Source organism: Ahaetulla prasina, chromosome 2, assembly GCF_028640845.1.
Source record: "Ahaetulla prasina isolate Xishuangbanna chromosome 2, ASM2864084v1, whole genome shotgun sequence".
Classification (NCBI taxonomy): Eukaryota; Metazoa; Chordata; class Lepidosauria; order Squamata; family Colubridae; genus Ahaetulla; species Ahaetulla prasina.
In genome coordinates this window covers 183,611,680-183,626,786 of record NC_080540.1, presented here as the reverse complement: position 1 = coordinate 183,626,786, position 15,107 = coordinate 183,611,680, and the positions used below count along the sequence as shown (strand labels likewise).

The 15,107-nt window shown below is 39.0% G+C and overlaps 1 protein-coding gene across 3 annotated transcripts in view; it reads right to left on the bottom strand.

Annotated features, from left to right (window-relative positions):
• Nucleotides 1-15,107, bottom strand: part of KANK2 (KN motif and ankyrin repeat domains 2) — a 121,877-nt gene that overhangs the window by 3,470 nt on the left and 103,300 nt on the right. For all 3 annotated transcript variants that reach the window (XM_058168343.1, XM_058168341.1, XM_058168342.1), the window contains 9 exons: nt 13,297-14,820; nt 6,567-6,689; nt 6,385-6,487; nt 5,668-5,904; nt 3,825-3,912; nt 3,394-3,613; nt 1,773-1,915; nt 1,273-1,473; nt 498-596 (listed from right to left, as the gene is read on the bottom strand). In XM_058168343.1, the coding sequence (XP_058024326.1) occupies nt 498-596; nt 1,273-1,473; nt 1,773-1,915; nt 3,394-3,613; nt 3,825-3,912; nt 5,668-5,904; nt 6,385-6,487; nt 6,567-6,689; nt 13,297-14,820 (2,738 nt within the window). The remainder of the gene's footprint in view (nt 1-497; nt 597-1,272; nt 1,474-1,772; nt 1,916-3,393; nt 3,614-3,824; nt 3,913-5,667; nt 5,905-6,384; nt 6,488-6,566; nt 6,690-13,296; nt 14,821-15,107) is intronic.

Genomic DNA, 15,107 nt, shown 5'->3' with positions numbered 1-15,107 from the left:
TAGCATATTATTTTTAATCAACCTCCCTTAACCAACAAAAGCTACACAAACCCAACGATCTATGGGAATCTATATGCACAGCTCTCCTGCCCAGTTACCGCTCCATGTTGAGCCTAGCAGCCATTTGGGATGGATTATAATTATACTCAATTTGAAGATTAGAATATGGGAACACAGAAGGCTAAGAAAATAACTCTTTAGCTTAGAGAAAAATTCACTCTTTCTAGCACTATCACACAGAAAAAGGCAAAAACTTTTTTTTTCTTGGCTGAGGAAGCATGTTCTAATGGGCTTCAATTACAAGAGACAGATTTTGGCTGAAAACTAGGAAGGACAGAAGAACCCATTCCCTATAGGCTTTGACAGAGATTCTTAAAGAAAAACTGGATAGCCATCTACTGAGAATGCTCTATCTTGATGTTTCCTGGATATCAAGAGAAAATGGCTTACAAGTAATTTTATGGCAAATGCTTTTACAATTATAGGGAGCAACTCACCAGTGATATGGCTTTGGCAAAGTTCAAGTGAGCATACAGCATGGTGGCAATGTCATTCTGATCTGCTTCTAGTGCGATGGAGAGAGCTGTGCTGCCATCCTACAGAAGAAGGCAAGAAGATACACATATGGCTGCAGTGACGGTGGGGCTTATGGGATCACTGTTTTTATCAAGGAGGAGTTGTCATCGTTTTGGTTGCCCTCACACTTTCTGGAATTCCAGGAAATGCTATCTGGGACCGAGCCATACAGATCTTTGAACATTAATACATTGCATCAGAGAGACTAGGTTTTTTACCATAGTTGGTTGACTCCAAGTCAATCATTTCCTCTCACTCAATCTACTTTACAAGATTGTGATTATGGAGGTAAAATTAAGAAATATACCCCTATGTATGCCATCTTGAGCTCCCAGACAAAAGATTAATAATGCAGTAAATAAAATAAATTACCATTCTTCAATAGTGCTAACTGGAACACTGATTGATTGATGTAATTTTTGTGATGTCCATATCATTCCTAATGTTGATGATATTATTCTCAATATGCCCTCCCTCTTTCTCTCTTTCTTTTCTAAGATTGAGCTGCAGTTATTCAATGATGAGAAATAATTACTAAGTGTTTCAAATAGTCCAGTACTAAACCTTGGCACTGAGTAAGGCTTGTTATTTTCCTGGAGAACTGAATGAAATCTATTGTGCAGAGTTTTCACTATGGGCTCTGAGATGGAAGACAACCTAAAAAACAGCAGCAGCCTAAGTATAAGCAGGACTTACATTGTCTGACTGGGCAACATCACACTCAGGGGTAGCCAATAGCAGGCGGACAATCTCAGCATGGCCATGTTCACAGGCACACATCAGTGCAGTAGAGCCATCATCATCTTGCAAGTTGACATCTGCTGCACTTGCTAACAAGGCACGCACCATCTCGAGACGCCCATGGCTGACAGCTAACATCAATGCAGTCTGCCCAGCCTGTAGGAATGGGGAGGAAAATCAAAGGAGTTAAGGAGCTGCCAAATGCAGAATAGGGAAAAGCCTGTTGCAATGCCTAGCTCTTAAAAACCATGTGTATTAAGAACAATCTAAAATATTGAAGATGCACAAACTATTAAGATTTTGTATATCTACTGCAGCCAGTTAACAGCATTTTAAAAGTTTTTGAACAATTTCCATGTACTCATGTCAGAGTATGATTACTACTTTCTGGTTGTCACCATCATCCTCATTATGGCCCTTTCAATTTTGCAAGAATCTATTGGGAATGTTAGTACCTGACTGGCTTTGGCATTCACATTGCCCTTTTTCAGTAGCTGCATAATAGTCCCCATGTCACTCTCTGTCTGGGAGGCAGCCAGTGCTGTGAGCATGATGGCTGTATAGCCAGCTTTGTTTTGTTGGTCCACATGACACAAACCTAGAATAACAATACAGTATTAGAAAAACTCATCCTTCTGGAAATAAATATTTGAATATTGTGGGTTCCACAATTTCAAATGAGCTCTGGGAAGCAGCGGTAAAATTTGTTTATAATGTCTCTAAGGAAAGAGATAACATAAACAGGGAAGTTACTGGAGTCTGCCTTTCTTTGGTCAAAATCTATGAGAAATCTATTTTGAACCCAAACATGGTAAAGACATTTTAGGGAAGATCAAATATGATAGTACATTTCACATAGAGAAATATATACTAAACAATTGGTAACATCAGAGAAATATGCAAAGATTTCTTTAAGTGTACAGAAAGGTGTAGGGTTATGTCAGGAGACATTATGCTAGGAATACTGCCCTCCTGACATAACCCTACCTCTTTCCTCCGGGTTTCCCAAATAGTTGGCCTTATGACTATCTTCTAGATATCAATCAATCAGAATAAAGCTGGAAGGAGGTCTTCTAGTCCAGCCCCCTGCTCAAGCAGGAGACCCTATACAATTTCAGACAGGTGACTGTCCAGTCTCTTCTTAAAAACCTTCAGTGATGAAGCACCTACTTGTACTGTTTTTGGAAAAATCCTCACTCCTTTCATTAGACCTAACCCTTTCCTGACAAAGTTCCAGCCCTCCAGATTCTCACTGATAGACTGGTGTGCCTGCTATGGTCTGTGAACTGGTACATTCAGCCTTACACATTTACATTGAGTGGTCTTGATGAGTCTCTTTCCCTTCAGCCTCTTTTACTTCATAGGGCACTAAGTTCAAATCTAAATTCCATGGAAATATATTGAATGCAAATAAATCCAAATACAAGCCTTAATGCAAGACCAATGCACGCCACAGGGTGCCTGCAGAAGGTTCCTTGATTCATAGCAGGTTTTCTGCATCATTTAACTTTTTAAATAAGATTCTGCTAATTTAAAACATGAAGAGAAAAGTAAATACACGGTGAGGCAAAAGGCCAACCAACTGCTTCATTTTTATTTCAAAAGATGTCTTTGGATCCAAGACTGCTCTATAGGCTTTTCAGAAAACAAAAGTTAGATAGGCTGAAATTCAGGGTTTGGAAATCTGCCAAATCTACCTTGGGTGGGGATGGGAATCAAAGTTAAATTAGGAGAGGAGAAACCTTCCTGGGGGGGTTAAAAACAGCATCAGGTGGCAATCTCTGCAAGTTATGTCAATGTGGCAACTCTGTCAAATAATCTATGGGAATTATTTTTTAAGTTGGCAAATCATTTTGTCCATGACAGCAACGCAACACATTCTCAGAAGTCAAACTATCCTCACCAGCCTAAAGTGGAGCCTGCCTTCTTTGGCTCCTGCAGCTTTAAAGATGCCCTAGACTCTAGAGCCCCAAGTGCCCTGGCAAATGGACTGCCCTGGACTGCTATTGCTGTTCATTTAGATGGGTTATTCTGACAAAGGGCTCCCTCCCCTCCCTTTCTTCTGTCCCCACCTACCAGTTTCAAGCAGCTTTGCAACAAGGGGGAAATTGGAATGCGAGACTGTGTAATGCAGGGCCGTGTTGCCATTGGCATCTGCCATATTGATAATGAATTCTAGCAACTGCGGGGAAACAGTATGGAAATCTTTCAAATGCAGCGAGATCAACTCTGGATCGGCTTCTTTGTGGCAGGAAAGCTTGAGCCAATAGTGGAGCATTGTGGTATAGGCTAATTTCTGCCAGGGTACATATAAGAAAAAGAAATAACAGGAGAGGTAGGTAAGAAATTGTTAGGGCCCATTTTTGCATGCTGTCTTCATAGCAAAATGCTCTCTGCTTTTGCAGTATTTCCATTGCTTATCATCTTCTAGCAAAAGGGCAGGGTATAGTGGCAGCAGACACTATTTTATCTATATATCCACCCCAACTTTAGAAATAAATATATACCGTCTCTCCATCCATTTGTGGATTCAAACTCGCTAAGTATTTTTGAAGAACTGCACAAGCTGAAAGCAACTCCTTGCTGAGACCCAACCTAGTAATCGAAAAAGAACCAAAAAAAATGACCGACATTTTACCTCCTGTCTGCTTTTACATATATTACTAATGTTAGTATTTAGTATTGTGTGCAGAAAGCTGGGTTTTTATCCTCTCCTCACTTTTCTTTTTTCATGGCTGTAGTATAATATAGCCTTTATTGTCACTGTACATCATGTATACAACGAAATTGGTTATTATAAGGAAGAGTTAAGCAGGATTCATTTTCACTTCTCATGATTTTGTGTTGTTTTTTAACTTTGAACAAGACCCTATGTTTTGAAACAAATTATGCTTATTTTAGAATAGAATAGAATAGAATAGAATAGAATAGAATAGAATAGAATAGAATAGAATTTTATTGGCCAAGTGTGATTGGACACACAAGGAATTTGTCTTGGTGCATATGCTCTCAGTGTACATAAAAGAAAAGATACGTTCATCAAGGTACAACATTTACAACACAATTGATGATCAATATATCAATATAAATCATAAGGATTGCCAGCAACAAGTTATAGTCATACAGTCATAAGTGGAAAGAGATTGGTGATGGGAACTATGAAACGATTAATAGTAGTGCAGATTCAGTAAATAGTCTGACAGTGTTGAGGGAATTATTTGTTTAGCAGAGTGATGGCCTTCGGGAAAAAACTGTTCTTGTGTCTAGTTGTTCTGGTGTGCAGTGCTCTATAGCGTTGTTTTGAGGGTAGGAGTTGAAACAGTTTATGTCCAGGATGCGAGGGATCTGCAAATATTTCCAGGATGCGAGGGATCTGCAAATATTTAGAGAGCCAGTTTGGTGTAGTACTGTAGTAAGGTCCCAGAACAGAAACCAGGAGACTGTGATTTCTAATCCTGTCTTAGGCACAAAGCCAGCTGGGTAACCTTGTGCCAGTCACTCTCTCAACTCTAGAAAAGGAGGAATGGCAAACCATTTCTAAAAAACCTTGCCAAGAAAACTGCAGGAATTGACTGGTCTGAAAATCAAACACAATTGAAGAAAAAAAACGTTTATTTTAAAACCAGTCAGCATTCTAACTCAGTTTGTGGTCAGCTTGTTTAGTAATTCACTGGAAGTGGAAGGGGGAGGAAGAAGAGGAGTATATCAACCAAGTTTTTGTTTATTACATAGAGTAATAATCCTAAATCGTGGTTTAGCATTACATTAGGAAGTTCCTCTGAGAGGGAAAATTAATACAGTGAGACAGAATTTACAGTGAATTATTCTGTTTTGTGCTAGTTCAGGGTTATAATTCAATGACAGTTCTGCAACAACCATTAGCACCTTTACAATACAACATATGGAAAGAGTTATTTTACTCAAGAAGAAAAGAACTCTGAAACTGTTTTCAGGGCTGGGCACTGGGTAAAGCAGGGAAAGACCATTTTGTGATGCTCACATATCTTGTTATCAAATAACAATAGTGCAATTTCAGCAGGGGTTTTTTGAAGGGGGGAGTTTGGGGTCAGGAGAGTATGACAATAGATGCAGGTCAGCTTTAAATTGCTTCTAAAGAGTTGAGGAGTGGAATTAATGGCTATGTCCTAAGATGGCACCGACGAAGGCTGCCTCGGTGAAATGCTCTCTGTATCTTTTCTTTTATGTACACTGAGAGCATATGCACCAAGACAAATTCCTTGTGTGTCCAATCACACTTGGCCAATAAAATTCTATTCTATTCTATTCTAAAGCACACAGTGCAAAGTACAGACTCTCAAGAGCTTTGAAGATGTCCAAACTGATAATTACCAAGTTTTGCTTGCTGGTTCCTTGTTGGGACCTTCTGCTGTGGTTATTTTCCCCACCTCAACAGGGACTCCAGGATGTAGTGTATCTGTGGTTATTCCAGAAAGCTTCGGAGCTTCAGCTACAATTCCCTGCCCAGCAGGGAGGCCCTCACTTGCCTCATGGTATTCACTCTCAGTGCTTTCATTGTCTGAGATGTTCTCAGCTGTGCTGGAGTCCTCAGAGGAAGTAGACTCATACCTGAAACAACACAGGGTTGAGAAGCAAGCAAAAAGAAACCTGAGAAGGTACTCCAGGTTCTCTTCAGAACAGCGAGACACTATGGCAAACCCTGGCTGTGTACTACCACTGCACTTCAGAATGGAGAACTTCAGGGATGCCCGGTGATTTGGGATCTTGCAGGCCACAATGGGACAAGGGAAACCTGTCTTGGTACAAATGGCAACTTACAATAAAAGCAGCACGGATAAGTAGAGCTCCCTCCTAGTGAAAGATTATGATAGGACTCCTAGGCAAACTCTAACAAAATTGTTCAGTTGTTGCATTTCTTTGAGGTGAAGATGGTATATTGCTTCTCTGAACTCCAAATTAAAGGTTACGGAAGCAAACAAGATAGGAGTCTGCTGCTATGGACCTGTATGCCTTACTACCTTGATTAAGGAATTGAGGGATGAATTGGGAGCTTCCCATTTTCTTTATAATTCTGAAACTGAGATTTACCCTCCATTGACACCCACAAACTGGAGGCTCTTCTTGCTAGTCAGTATTTCTGTAGCTTCTTCCTTCTTCTTCATAATTGACCAGATTCCTGCAGTGGACGAAGCTATGGAGAAACAAAGGAAAGTAGTAACATTAGCTTGTCAGAGGATTCCATGGCACCTTTCTCCACCCCACCTTCTCACCTTGATCCTCTTCCTTCTTCTGCACATCCAATTTAGGTTCTTGAGAGATGCATGGAACCACCTGTTCTCCTTGGAGGGAGTCAAGAAGGGAATCTTCAATTTTCTCTAGTGATTCTTTGGTCTCTGAAACAGGAAAGTGGCAATAGATTTCTGCCCCTTGGACGTCTTTTTGATAATTTGATTAGGAAGTATCAATTTTGTTGTTTTTTGGGCTCACATTAAGGAATGCAATATTGTTCTATGTATACAATAGAATACATGGCTTCATTACAACCTGGCCAAGTGCCATATAGTAACTTAAGATTCCAAGCCTGGAAAATAGGGAATAATGTATACAAGTAGTTCTCAATGTACGACCACTACTGAGCACAAAATTTCCATTGCTAAGCAAGACACTTGTTAAATGAGTTTTGCCTCACTTTACGACCTTTATTGCCACAGTTGTTAAGTGAATTGCTGTAGTTGTAGTAACTAGTAAGTTAGTAGTAAGTTAATAACACAGTTGTTAAGTGAATCCGGCTTCCCCATTGACAATTGCTTGTCAGCAGGTTGCAAAAGGTGATTGCATGGTGTGGGATACTGCAACCGTCATAAATACATGCCAGTTGGCAAGAGTCTGAATTTTGATCACCTGACCACATGATTGCTGCAATGGACATAAGTGTGAAAAATGGTGATAAGTCACTTTTTCAGTGCTGTTGTAACTTTGAACGGTTACTAAACAAATGGTTGTAAGTTGAGAACCACCTTTATAGAACTTTTCTTTATACACAAGGAATGTTCCCTCATTATATTAAGCTATGATTTTTTTTATCAACATTCACAACTCATCATAAGAATTTGTAGAACACAGACACATGTTGATATTGAAAGAAATAGCATAATCAAAAGTATTGTGTGTTCTGTGAATGAATAGTAGAGTTATATGGGAAAAAAGAATAAAAGAAACTTGCAATCAAGTATCTTTCAGGCTACGCCCAATATGTAGTCTTATCTTGGCTCCTCCGGGAAGATTGCTACTTCATTTAGTTTCCTGAAGATCACTCTTGGTGATTAAATTGGAACTTATGCCTCCAGTTTAACAGGTGCTCACCCACTGTTAGAGTAGCTAGTCAAGTTCTTGGACAGTTTTCCCCGCTTAAAAACCATTCTATAAAAGCTATAAAAATGAATGTTTTGCCTAAATTCTTGTTCTTGTTTCAGATGATACCAATAATTAAGAAAGACAAAAATTTGGAAGAATGGCAGATTGGAATTAATAAATTCCAATTTATTAGGAAGGGAAAAAAGCGAGAGTCAAAATGAAAATAATGCAAGATACACGGGAAAGAGGAGGATTAAAAATGCCTAACTTAAAACTGTATTATGAAGCAGTTGTTCTTTCGGTAATAAGTGATTGGTTTAATTTGACCGAGGAAAGGATTTTGAATATAGAAGGTTATGATTTATTATATGGTTGGCATGCATGTTTATTGTATGATAAGAAAGTAGATAAAGCTTTTAAGAATCATGTGTTGAGAATTTCTCTTCTGCATGTCTGGAAAAAATATTATAAGTTAAATTATAAAATTCCTATATGGGCAAGTCCTCGGCACGCAGTAGAGAATATAAATATAGAACAGAAACAAGAAATAATTACTTATAAAGATCTTTTATATAATGAGAGGGGAAATTTACAACTAAAATCTTTGGATACATTAAAAGAAGAAGGGAGGAATTATACTTGGTTTCAATATGGACAGTTAAAGGCTAGATGGAAAGAAGATCAGAAAACTGGTATTATTCAAAATGAAGAAAATTTGGTTAAACAAATTAGAAATCAAACCCAGGGGCATATAAAGAGATTGTATAATGTGTTGATAGAAATAGATTCTGAAAGAGATTTAATAAAGGATTATATGATAAAATGGGCACAGAATATTCAGGAACCAATAATGTTGGAAATATGGGAAAAAAATTGGGTTAGAAATGTTAAATTTATGCAAGCGCAGAATTTAAGGGAAATTTTTTATAAGATGTTTTATAGATGGCATTTAGATCCTAAGAAATTATCATGTATGTATCCAGATATGCAAGCGAAATGTTGGAGATGTAATTGTGATGATGCTACATATTTTCATGTATGGTGGACTTGTAAGAAAATTAAGTCTTTCTGGATAAGAATTTGGTGGATTATGCAGAATGTTCTGAAGAAGAAGATAAAGTTCCTACCACAATTTTTCCTTTTGGGAATAACAACAGACTGTACAGTGATTGAGACTAAATTGATTTTGAACTTAATAACAGCAGCAAGACTGTTGATTGGACAATATTGGAAGAAAAAAGAATTACCCACAATAGAAGAATGGATATTGAAAGTTTCCAATTTGGCTGAGATGGCTAAAATCTCAGCCTTCTTGAAAGACAGTACTCAAGAAAAATATCTAAACGAATGGAAGAATTGGATTGATTATATTCAAAATAGATATCAGATTAAGAAATTTCAGATTGCCTTTGAATGAAGGACGTTGTTTTTGATTTTAATGGAAGAAGTCAGGTTATGTGAGAGAGAAGGATTAGAATTGTGTTAGATTTTAAAATTTTAATGTATGACTGTTTGTTTATTGAACTATACCTTGTGTTTGCTCTGGGAAGTCGGGGGGGGAAGGAGGGGGAGGGGGGAGGGGAGGGGAAAAATTTAATTATTGTTGTAAAACTTTTTCAATAAAAAAAAAACCATTCTCTAAATGTGTAGGTTTGCTGCATAATTTATTACCATATTTTTCATACTGTAAGACACACTTCCCCCCCTCAAAAAATGTGGGTGGAAATGTCTATGCATCTTATAGAGCGGTGTGGGGGAGGGGGCCTCTCACTGCTGCCGCCGTTCACTACTGCTGGAGAATGCTGAAGCCTTTGCTGTCGAGCAGCTGATTGGCGGTTGGATCGGCCTCCTGGAATACCGCCAATCAGCTGTTCTAGGTGGCAGGGATTGCCACTGCTGATCGCCACTGATCACCATTGATCGCCGCCACCGCCACTGATTTCAATTTTGCCATTGCTGCATAATCTCTAAGTTTAAGTTTCCAAATTGATATAGTCAATAACAGATGTTTTCCAATGCTCTGCAGCTATGAACATGTATCTTTGTAAACTGTAACATTTTTTGTTAGAATGTCTTGGAATTACATCTATTAAAAACAAAATGTGGTTTTAATTCAAATTTGTTTTCTAAAATTTTATGTATATTTCTTTCCAGTATTTTTGAACTTTTTACAAGTCTATCACATGATAAAATGTTCCTTCTGTATTATTACATTTCCAGTATTTTTTACTATATGATGTGTTTATCTTGGCAATTACTGACTGAACCTATAAAACATTTTGTATCAGCTTTCTCTTAAGCTGTAACTTGGAGTGAATTCTATAGATTTGCATTTAATCATACCAGGCATTAATGGTTTTAGAAGAAACAATGGCTCTAGCTAGAAGAATATAGAGAAACTAAACTAACAATAAGTAAAAACAGTTTAGTTCTTTGTGACATTAGGGACAGAGAGTCAAAAGATATTAGGAGAATAAATAGATAAACAATTAAACATTCCATTCAGCAGGTGACAACATGTAGGCAATTTTAGCTGATCCTGAAACAAGGCACATCAAAAGATCACTAGGAAATCCCATGCCTGAATGCAAGACTGGGAAATGGGGGGGGGGAAATCCTTGAAGACGACAATGGTAAATCATTTCTGTATTGTTTTCAAGCATTTAGATGTATTTCTCCAAATAGCCACCAGAAATTAAACATGACTTGAGGGCGTCTTTAGTTTTAATTAGACATCTCAGGAAGATAATGCGTTCACCAGTGATTGCTGGTTTAATTAAGGCTATTGAAGGGACATAATAATAGTAGAATAGATAGAATTACTGGGACATAAAAATAACTTGCTATTTCACTTCTGTAAGAATTAGAATTGCCTCTGCCATTTGCTTCTACCGGTGATCTGATTCCTGTTATCTTGTTTTTGTGTACAACAGTGCTTGGTGCAGGGTATGTCATGGCCTGGCAGGGTTACATTTGGCAAATACCTGTGTTGGTAAGCACTCAGCCCCCCTGTTCCTTGCTGTACAGCCAATGCAGGGCTACAAGGAAGGCATGGGCCAGGGGACCAGAATTGGGTACTAAGCTGATGTCTCTGAAGGTATACCTTCCCCAAGGTTTCACTGCATGCTTTTTGTCTGTATGTTATGGAATGGTCTATCCAGCTGTCCTTTGTACAAATAAAAGCTGTTATTTTTTCCAAGCCTCTTCTTGAGTCTTTTTCTTTGGCATTTGGGACCAAAGTACATTTTGGGACCTTACATGATCATCTCCTTGCCTTTGTCTACAATTTCCATTCAACAACCACCGGAAGAAACTTATATCAAGTCATGAGTTATTTTAGGAATTGTTTTCTTTTAATTGTTACCCACATCACTGCAGGGATTAAATGAGTGGGATGAACATCTTTTCTATCACCCTGCAGACCACCCATTGCAACAGACCCCAAGCAATGCAGCTATTCCACAAGCAACACTCACTACTCTAAAAACAAAAGTCCCTTTCTGCAATCAACTGTACAACTGCAGCAGGAAGAAGCTCAGACAAATAAGATCTTAGTGAAACACCCTAAAGGCATTCATTGATCCACAGAGGCTCAGTTGGCTTTCATGTTGCAACTCTTCAACAGCTGGAAAAGCTCATAATGTTTATCCAGGTCCTGATGCCAAGAATGTAGGCCACTCATCCCAAGGGACCAGAGTTAACTTCCACCTCACATTGGCGATTCTGCTGTGATTTCCACATGCAGAGTTAGCAGAGAGCTAAGAAAAGAATTGTGAGGGAGAGTTGGATCCTCCAGAGATTTGGTGTTCAATCTAATTCTGAGCCTGAGGAAGCACTTCTGGCCCACCCCATAGGTTCTATTGGACCAAGGTAACTTTAACTTATCTTCATCATAACTTCAGCTTCCAATAATCTTTTTGCTAAGAATTTTTGACCTCCCCACTGGGAATTTCACAGACTATTTTAAAACTGCCTTTCTGTTCTGATCCTACTATAAATTGTGGCCAAAAAGTTAATGAATGCTTCTTTTAAGATTAGAGTTGTGTGAGAAAATAGTTGAATTTTGCCATAAATTTGCAAGTCAGACATTAATATTTTTCTCCCAGCTTTGACAAGGGGATTCTGCCAGAATTTTTTATCTCTCTAAAGACTATGGAAGTCCTGCCAACTCTTTTGTCCTGGCTATTTTTAATAGGTCCAGATATAAACTGATTTTAATTTAATATAGTGCTGTGTGTCATTTTAAACATTATGTGCATGAATTGAAAGTATAGTCATAACATACCTTACCTTTTATAGAATAAACTTTTTATAGGTAAGATTCCAGTTAGAAAATAGATAAGCAAAACATCTACCCTTGCCCCAGAACGAGGCAGGCTCCCACACTCCTGGCCTTTCAGAAGAGTTTGAAGACCTGGCTCTGGGGTTGGCTAATGTCTAGAAGGGCTCCCCACTTTTACCTTTAATTTATTCCTGTTTTGCCTGCCTCTTATTGATATATGATATTTATATGGTTTTTATATTTTTAATTGTACATTGTCCAGAGTCGCTGTGTGAATGGATAAGCAGTCTCTAAATTTGATAAATAAAATAATAAAATAAAATATTGTAATGCAACCTTGCTTGAGAAAGTGAAGAGAAAGATGCATTACCTCATGGCAAAATCCTGTTTCTAGTGCAGCCTATGGCTGGAACCTGGGCTGTTGGCAAATGAAACAAGGACATGGCTATGTATATTTAAACACTGGCTAAAGATTAATTTTTAACTACAAGGTTTGATTTCTCTTATTTTGTTCAGTCTATCTGTTCAATATACTGTATCTACCAAATTGAAGGTAAAATTCATAAATAGGGCTTTACACAGATGTACTGCTGACACTGGAACAAGAACAGGCCATAGCAACTCTTAGACAAAGAATCCTTGACATGGAATTGCAAAGTGAATACAGTAGAAAAGCAGCTGGTAGAAAATGGGGCCACAGCAAGACCTGTGGCAAAGTTTACATTTGAATTTTTAATGTTAAATTAATTTTGGGCTAAGCTTTGGCTATTGAGGTAGTCCTCAAGTTATGACCACAATTAAGCCAAAAATTGATGTTGATAAGTGAAACATTGTTAAGTGAATTTTGCCCCATTTTACGACTTTACTTGTCACAGTTATTAAGTGAATCATTGCATTTGTTAAATTAATAAGACAGTTGTTAAGTGAATCTGGCTTCCCCACTGACTTTGCTTGTCAGAAGTTCTCAAAAGCTAATTTCATGACTGCAGGACACTGCAACTGTCATAAATATGAACTAGTTGCCAAGCATCTGAATTTTGATCATGTGACTGCAGGGATGCTGCAATGGTCATAAGCCATTGTAATTTCAAACAGTCACTAAACGAATTGTTGTAAATCGAGGAGTATCTGTACTCATAGTACTAGACTAGAGTTATATCATTTTTATTTTATTTATTGTTTAGTTAATATTTTTCTTCTTCTTTACTCTTTCACTTCTCTGTCTTACTGTCTTGATATGTACAGTATCTCTGCAACTGGTATTAAAGTAGCTGAAGAAACTGAACTGAGTAATCTTGTCTGGATAAACAGGTTCTGCTCCCCTGAAACCAAATCAAGGCTAGGTTACTTTCCTTGTTCCTTACCTCTTGTTTCTTTCTTTCCATCCCCATCCTCTTCTGTGTTGACAATGCTGATCTTTTTCACAGAGTGAAAGGTGGTGGCTGTGTTTGCTGCTCCAGTGTGAATTGGGAAAGTGGTTTCCATCACCTCACTGCTGTGGTATGTGGCACAAAGTGGCACTTGAACTTTCTCAGAGACTGAATCTTTGTCTGCTGAAGGCCTGAGGCTGGCATAAGGCTCCTTGCTCTCCAGGACCTGTGCCCTCTGAGGCCCGGTAGCTATGCTGGCTGCAATATCTGGTTCCCTTTCCACTTGGACAACTTTGACTGCATCAACCTGCATGGGGGCATCCCACTGCTGTGCACCTTCTCCCCTTGCTTCCCATTCTATCAGGCCCTCATCTCTTGTCGAAGTTTCTTTGTCTTTCTTCTCCCTGCCCTGATGCTCCAGTTTCTGATGGGCAGCTTGGAGATCTTGAAGTGCTCTCTTCAGTTGTGTTTCTAACACAGCAATTTTGCTGGATAGGATCTGAATAGCTTGGCATTGCTGCTCCACTTCTGGGGAAGGCAATCCCAACTGCTCCTCCTTGACTGCTACCCCTATGTCACATCTTCCCATGTCCACATTCATTTCTCCATCTTCAACTGTGCTTCTCACACCCACTGACTTCACTTCCTCCTTATCCAATTTACCCTTCATGTCAGGCCTGGTACTGCTGTCCTCTGTATTTCCACCTGCCCCCTCTTCAGGGATGTCTATGTAGAGCTCTCCTCGTGATTTGCCCTTGCCAAATCCACCTGGGTGCCCCAAGAACTTCTGGCTTTTAAGCTGAACACTTAGCTGCCTTTTCTCTTCCTGTAGCACTGAGATCTTCACTTGAAGGACTGGGATCATCTTGACCTGTTCTTCTAATTGGCGCAACTTCTTCAAAGCCACAGCCATCTGCTCACGAACATATTGAAGATGTCCTGGAGTTGGTGAGACTGGAGTGGACAACCCAGAACCAATTGGTGTGAATTGTCCAGGAGCACCTTGGTGTGAGCCATTGTAAGAAGTTTGATGGGAAATACTCTGGCTTCCAACCAAAGAATTTGTTGATCCAGATACACTGCTATGGAGACTTCCTAGACTACTTGCTGTAGGAGTTTCCCCATCTAGGTCTGCCTGGTCTTCTAACTTCTTTTTAGCATCCAGCAAAGTTTTCTCCACACGGGCATTGAAATTGCTGTGAATTGCATTAGTGTACTGTGGGTAGAAGCTACGGCCACAATAAGAATAAGAGGAATGGCGACTGTCCATACTGGCATTGGAACAGAGGGACTCAGTGGATGTCCACCATGAACCAGTGTAGCCATAGCCCCGGGGCAATGAGCTGTAGCGTGGTCGGCGATGAACTGGAATGCGCTTAATAGTGTGGCCCTTCTCAATATCATCCACATACTTGAGAAAGTCCAGATCAAGACGGTAGCCATAAGGAGTCTCCACCGAGTAAGTTAAATCTTGCTCCTTCCCATGGAAGATTGTAGTAGAGGCTGGATTGACTTTTCCTTCAAAATAAAAAAGAGAAAGATTAGTTTACAACACTTTTCTGTCAGGGTTGAGGATGTGCATAAAATGACTGACCACAGAAAGGCTGGATGACCTAGTTGAATAATGAATGTTTTGCATATCATGGCATGCATTGGCTGATATCAGCATAGATAAATGTAATCATAGACCTAGCTCCAATTTCTCCTATTTCCATTCTATGAGAAAAATTAGCTTAGATCAACTGTATTTTTTAAATCTGCCTATTGCATCAAAATAGCTCTTCTCAAACAAGGGGGGACTAGTT